The 7,033-nt window shown below is 44.6% G+C and overlaps 1 protein-coding gene across 1 annotated transcript in view; it reads right to left on the reverse strand.

Annotated features, from left to right (window-relative positions):
• Window positions 1–7,033, reverse strand: part of CTNNB1 (catenin beta 1) — a 14,312-nt gene that overhangs the window by 5,816 nt on the left and 1,463 nt on the right. Inside the window, exons 4-10 of the mRNA XM_006031233.3 lie at window positions 7,007–7,033; window positions 6,718–6,919; window positions 6,303–6,447; window positions 3,272–3,375; window positions 2,846–3,184; window positions 2,402–2,560; window positions 1,194–1,313 (exon numbers count right to left, since the gene is read on the reverse strand). The exon at window positions 7,007–7,033 is cut by the window's right edge and continues 221 nt beyond it. Of these exons, the coding sequence (XP_006031295.1) occupies window positions 1,194–1,313; window positions 2,402–2,560; window positions 2,846–3,184; window positions 3,272–3,375; window positions 6,303–6,447; window positions 6,718–6,919; window positions 7,007–7,033 (1,096 nt within the window). The remainder of the gene's footprint in view (window positions 1–1,193; window positions 1,314–2,401; window positions 2,561–2,845; window positions 3,185–3,271; window positions 3,376–6,302; window positions 6,448–6,717; window positions 6,920–7,006) is intronic.

Consider the following 7,033-nt stretch of genomic DNA (forward strand, 5'->3'; position numbering starts at 1 on the left):
TGGCCAGAATCTGGAACCAAACTCTAAAATATTGCCTCCTGATCTCTAACCTAAACCTGTTCTCCATCAACTTATTACCATTGTTCCTTGTCACCCCAGGTGATGCTGGGGAGAACAGGGTCTTCCTATTTGCCGATGATCTCCCCTGATGAGCTTGTAGGCAGCCACCAGGTCCCCCCTCAGCCTCCTCTTGCTGGGGTTGAACAGGTTCCCTTTTGAAGTGCGGCACCCAGTACTGGATGCAGTACTCCAATTGCGGCCTGACCAAAGTCGCATAGAGGGGGAGTATCACCTCTCCGGACCTGCTTGAGATGCATCTTTGGATGCATGACAAGGTATGGCTGGCCTTGCTGGCTGCGGTCTGGCATTCCCCCCCCTGTGCTTTCAAGAGGGGAACCCCCCAGCCTGTATGTATGCTGTGGATTCCTTCTCCCAAGGTGCAGCACCCTGCATTTGTCTACATTGAACCCCATCCTATTCTCATCTGCCCACTTTTGTAGTCTGTCTAAATCTAGCTGCAGCCTCTCTCTCCCTTCAAGTGTGTCCACCTCGCCCCACATCTTAGTGTCATCAGCAAACTTGGACAGTGTGCTTTCCACCCCCTCGTCCAAGTTGTTAGATGAAGATGTTAAACAGTGCAGGCCCAAGGATTGAGCAGTGGGGTCCCCCACGGTTCAGATCACGCCAGGTTGAGTACAACCCGTCCACCGCTACTCTGGGTGTGCCCCATCAGCCAAATTTTTACCCATCCAACTGTGTAGGCATCAATGCCACAGTCGCTTAATGTATTGACGAGACAGAGAGATTCTTAAAGTCTAGAAAGACTACATCCATGGCGACACCATCATCCAAGAATTTAGTTACTTGGTCATAAAAGGCAATCAGGTTGGTCAGGCAGGACCTGCCTTTGATGAACCCATGCCAGTTACTTACCCAAGTTAGTAGCCCTCCTCCCAACTGTAGTGCATAATGGGCTAAATACCCACAAATTGATCCTGTGCCTTGTACTTAAACCAAACTGGACTCAAAGACCACAACAAGGAACAGATTCCACTAGTCGAGCTAGCCCTGGTCTTGACCTATAAGGAGGCCTGGCCCAGGAAGCTCACAGAATGTAAATGCAACAAAAGCCAACAGAAGCCTCAGGAAGTAACATGATCCCTGTTACAAGCAGAAAAGTAACACTAGTTTACCTGCACAAATAGCGGGATGGTATTTAGACCCCTGATTACAATTCGATTGTGAACATCTCGTGCAAGAATATGAAGAGCTCCAGTACAGCCTTCAACTATTTCTTCCATGCGCACACCTTCCTGTGTAGAGAATGAGAATACTGTAACTCTTGGGAGGGTTGCAGTTTGTGAGCCTGCCATAGGCTAGCCAGATTAAATCACCAGTGGTCAGCTCCAGCACTATCCTATGCAGCACAAGTCTTAACTGATGCAAACTGAAACAGCAAACAACCATCCTTCTAAAAGCTAGATTCATGCGAGGCTTTAAAAGGACTAGCTAGTGTTTTCTTCCCCCATCCCATTCGCAAGTGCTCATTAGGATCTGCCTATGAATGGGATAAGCCATATGGAAGTGAAGTTTAAAAAGAATATCCTGATTTTGCACTGTTCCAACATGACAATTTGATGAGCAAGCATCCATTTAATTCTACAATTGTGATTGGAATTGGAACAAATTTGTGATTCAAACATTTGTTTAGCAAGGCTATGGGCTAAAAGAAAGCTACTTACTGAAGCCGTACTTGGCTCCAACTGAATTTAAGCTTGAGTTCTTACACTGCCAAACACCAATTCTACTTACGGATGGGCAGTTGCCTTGGCATACAGCACACAACAACTACTGCAAGCTGTGACCTTTAACTAGGCTACATGACCTACACTGTCTGGGGCAAACAAATCCACAGGAGAACCTAGTGCTACAGCATACACACTTAAGAAAAACATTACCCACCTCATATAGTGCCCAATCCAAATGGGCACAGTATACAGAAAATTAAAGTGTCTACTTTCAGATTCACTAACAATGCAATGTAGATCTTTAAATAATCACTCAGTGGTGGGGTATCACGCACTTTCACACAATTCCGTCTAGCTTGTTCTCCCATGGAATCTAGCTTTGCAAACTGCATTCCAAAACAAAACAGCTTGCCTTGACGGAATTACATAGTGTGTATGAAAAAAAAAAAAACAAAAAACCCCAAACTTAAATACACACATTCTTCCTAGCACCCAGTGGCTAATGAAAACAAGCTCCAGGCATGCAGGTTTGTTTTGGTTTTTTTTGGAAAAGACTAACAGAATCTGTATTGTCCACCCTACCTAGACCTTCCAACAGTGTGCTCTAGACTCAATTATGGGGAAAAGCCACCGCACTCATTTGGATCACCTACCACAAACTGCTGTTGTGTTCCACCCATAGAAGTACGACGCTGGGTATCTTGATGTGCTCTGACCAGCAATTGAACTAGCCGTGGAATAGCACCTTGTTCACGCAAGGGGGCATGATTGGCTGGGCAGAGTGCAAGATTGCGGATCAGACCAACAGTAGCCTGCAATTGGAGGGGGAAAGAAAGGATTGAGGAGCTTGTATACTTGATACAAAAAAAAAAAAAAAAAAATATACAGAAACCCCTGCAAAATCTAGCAAGTTGCTCAATCTTCCTACCCATTAGTATACATCACTTATAACATACACCCCACTGTTTTGCAGCCATATAAAAACATAGAAATCATACTGAGCTTTGCTAAGTGACAGAGAAAAACACAGGCAGGTCACATTAAAATGCTAAGATAATAAGATACAGGGAAGTACCACCCGTTTGTACAGCATTTACCTTGATTAGAGGCCAATGAGATGGTGGATGCAAGAGTTTAACAACCACTGGAAGCCCATAGTGCAAACGTACTGCATTTTGAGCCATCTCAGCTTCCTGATGTCTGCTGGTGAGGTGACGAAGTGCACAGATAGCAGGTTCTGTGATATCCTCCCGGTCTCCAGCTCGAAGTACAGTGCGCACAAGAGCTTCAATGCCACCAACTTGGCACACCATCATCTTGTTCTTGTAATTGTTGCAGGTAAGGTTGGAAAGGATGCCAGCAGCACAGGTTACAACATTGATATCATCTGATCCTAAAAGCTGAACAAGGGTTCCTAGAAGGCCTTCCATTCCTTCCTGCAGCAAAGGGGGGGAGGGGGGGGGAAAGGATGTTTTAATCTTATTTTACAGAGCTGTTGTTGATCCCTAGTAAAGAGCACTTACCTGCTTGGTTGCAGCATCTGAAAGATTTCTTAGAGTCCAAAGACAATTCTGGACAAGACGCTGGCTTGGATCTGTAAGATGAAGTCCCAAGGCCTGCATTCCACCTAGAACAAGATGTGATACCTTAGTATTAAGCCAGCAACCTTCCTTTGGAAAGCAGCAGTTGTGTAGATCCTTATCTCACAAGATGTTAGCTACTTTCATGAGCAGGTGAGGATTTTTAAAATTCCCATGGAATTCAAGATCGGATTTAAGGCGGTTTGGTACCAAACCAGGTCAGTCCCCATCTTTGTCGTCAGATTCCTGCTAGTCAGGCTTAGGCTGAAGAGTGTTTAAGCAGCAAGTTACACTTCAAGCCCAGTGGTTCTCAACCTTTCTAGACTTAAGGCACCCCTCAGATGCAAAGTAATCCTTGTTAGCCTAAAGTCACTCCTTGGAAAGCATTAGTTCTTAGTATTCACTTGAGGACAGAAAAATAAAACAATTCTTCCACTGCAAAGAACGAAGGCCCCTGGCAGATACTACATTTGGGACACAATAGCTGCTTACAAAAGTTAAAAACCCAGCCATTTACTTTCAGTTTGGCGCACCCTCCTGCAGAGTGCAGCACATGCCCAGAGGAAGCACTGCATTAGTTTGACCTGACTTGCATAACATCTGTATAGACCAGGTGCTTCAGCAGGGCTTTTATCTAATAGCATATTGAATCAAAAAGTGCCAAAAAGCCCCAGTGAAGCACCCAGTCTATACAGATGTTGAGGAGCAGGGTCAAACTAATGAGATCTCTTCTGGTAAAGTGTGTTTTTTCCTCCCCCCCCGCAGCCGCTGGTCTGTCAGCAGCAAAATTACTCTGTTAATTGCAACTTAAATAGCAACCCACCACACATTTAGGGACTTAATAGCACCACAATAAGGGAAACCTGGCTTTCAACTTGTCAGTGTAGCAGGATCCCAGGCTCTTTTTACACTAGAGGTGGGGAAAGTCCAGCCCATGGGCCAGAATGGGCCCATTATATACTCCATTTCCCAGGAGCCCTTTGCCTACATCCTGGGAATGCCAGAAGTGGTGGGTCCATGACAGCACAGGGCCTGGGCTTCCCCGAGACCAGCCTGGGGCATACAGGCAGCGGATTGCAGCTCTTCTTTGGCTCCGTCCTGTGCTGTCCCCATTTGCAAAATCCCAGCCCTGGCACAGCTCCACACCCAACCATGAGCCCTGGCAGTACTGCTCAGGCCAGTCATGGAAACCCTGTGCCCATGATGTCACAGCCCTGCCACTCCTCGGGTCTCCATGGAAGCTGGCCAGAGCAAAGCTGGCAAAGGCTGCTGGGAAATGGAGTCCAGTCACTGGCCAGATCCACCATTTTGCCCACCCATGCTCTACATGGACAAGCAGGGCACAGTTGGGATCCAATTCCCAAGCAAGGAACAGCTGGGATTGGATCCCCAATCCCAACCATCATGCCTCCTGCCATGCACTGTGCATATTAAAACATGCACAGCAGGAGGCATGTTTGTTGGCATCAGATTTCAATCACTCCTTCAAAATGAGAGTCTGTCAGCAGCCTGAAAGATCAGAAGAGGTCAGATTGTTTTTAAATGATATGCATACTTGGCAGACTAGAAACCTACACTGTAAAGCAAGTTCAACCTAAAGAAGCTAAAGCAGTGATTCTCTGCCAGGGTGCCTTAAAATACATTAGAGTGCTATAAGGAGCTGCACAACATTAGCACTACTAGATGTGCAAGCATGCTTGCACAAGAAATACCCACAGATCTTGAAGCGGAATCCATAGTATTGAAAACAGTTATATATCTTGGTTCCAGTTACAGCTTAACAGCTTTAAGATGTAGTCTTAAAAAGTCAGCCACTTCTCTAATACACACTGCATCTCAAGGAAGTAGTGACTTAAGAGTGAGGAATTTGAAGCTTTTACTGGATTTCCTTATTTCCATAAAGATCAATTCATGCTCTAGCATGCAGTACTTGCTACCTCAGGGATACTCAACTTGCATGCCATGAAATCTTTTTAAAAAGGATCTTGCAGCTTTTCTACCACTCCTGCTGAGCATGCAGGATGGGACAAAGGCACTCATTCCAGGGCCCTGAAGGGGACCTTCAACTAATTCAGCACATGCTGCCCCCTCCCTTTACTGCAAGGCAGGCTCATGGAAGGCAGTAAAGACAAGCAGCACTGGAGTCCTGTACTAAGCTAAGCAAACCTGCTGCTTCACAAGCCCCGATTATTATTTAAATAAAATTTTAAGTCGTGTCTGGTGAGCTAGAGAAAAATGCAAATCCAGTTCTTGCATTTTTTGTCCAAAGCTGTTGGGAGAGATGGGGAAGGGCACAGGAAATCAGCACTACACAGTGTAAGTAATCATAACATTTTCTGCATCCAAAGAACTGCCTAATACAGACTGCGTTAAATATTCCTGTATTTATTTGGCTTTGATTGTGATAAAAATTGTAAAAGGACTCTAATGAAAAGTATTACTTTACTACTCACCACTCCAGAGGAGTACAGTATAACTTCATTGCAACAAATCCCCTGGGATCAAGGGGAAGGAGTTCATTAAAAAAAAAAAAAAAAAAATGCATGCTAAAGTACAGGGAGTCAAGTAACTGCATCATGACGATGAAACAGTCCAAGCAACAGGAATGATTTAAGAGGGGTTTATTATACACAGGGTTTGTGACAAAATTATGCTGCATTTATTTTTCAGGAAGTTTGATTTCTGGTTTACTTCAAAGTTACAGACCTGTATCTTTTCCTTTGGGAGACTACTCCTCTCTCAAACATGGTTTTCCTGCAATCCAGCTTAAAAAAGTCTTCCCATCACTGCTACTTGCCCATTTGTACCACCTTAAATAAATCCATTCCTTTATGAGTACTCACTCCACCTCCCCACTAGACTGAAGGTCTAAATTCAGAACCAAGTTATGGAGGGATGCCTTGAGTCTAAGACCGAGAACCACTGGGTTACTACACAGTAGTTAAGATTACATGTTCCCATGAAAGATACTTACCAGCTTCAACAATAGCAGGTTTGTTACTAGAGCAGACTGATAGCACCTTCAGCACTCTACTTGTGGTCCACAGTAGTTTCTCATAAGTGTAGGTCCTCATAATGTTAACTAGAGCCTGGGGTCCACCACTGGCCAGAATAATCAGCTGCAAGAAAAGAAAAAAAAAAAATAGTACTCTTTTCAACTATTGTTCAGTTCTCTAGGTGCAGAGAAAGACCGCTGCCAATGGCAGATTCTCACAGTTCAATGGCTACATAGTGATCTGGGGTGAGAGTTTAGCTCTGACATTTTAGGTGACATTTGGAGATCTTAGTGTAACGTCAAATACCAACATCTTCCATGTTGTACTGTTATCATAGCAGACTATTCAGCACCATTCAAGAGGCCCAATTAGGGCTCTGAGGCATTGATTTACCTTGCTCTCCTGATTCCCATAAGCTAAAATCTGAAGGCAATCTGTTGTGATGGCCAGGAATTTAACATTTGTCTTGTTGAGCAAGGCAACCATTTTCTGAAGCCCACCAGCAAGACGGACAGCCATCTTGGCACCTTCTTGATGCAAGAGGAGATTGTGCAGAGTAGTAATGGCGTAAAACAGCACAGAGTCCACAGGAGACCTACAGAAAAACAAGCAAAACCTGGTGAGTAGTTGCATCTACTTACTGGTAATAACAGATAAGATGTTAAGATGGTAGTCCACATACCCAAGCATTTTCACTAGTGCAGGAATG

The sequence above is a fragment of the Alligator sinensis genome, unplaced genomic scaffold, assembly GCF_000455745.1.
Source record: "Alligator sinensis unplaced genomic scaffold, ASM45574v1 scaffold470_1, whole genome shotgun sequence".
Classification (NCBI taxonomy): domain Eukaryota; kingdom Metazoa; phylum Chordata; order Crocodylia; family Alligatoridae; genus Alligator; species Alligator sinensis.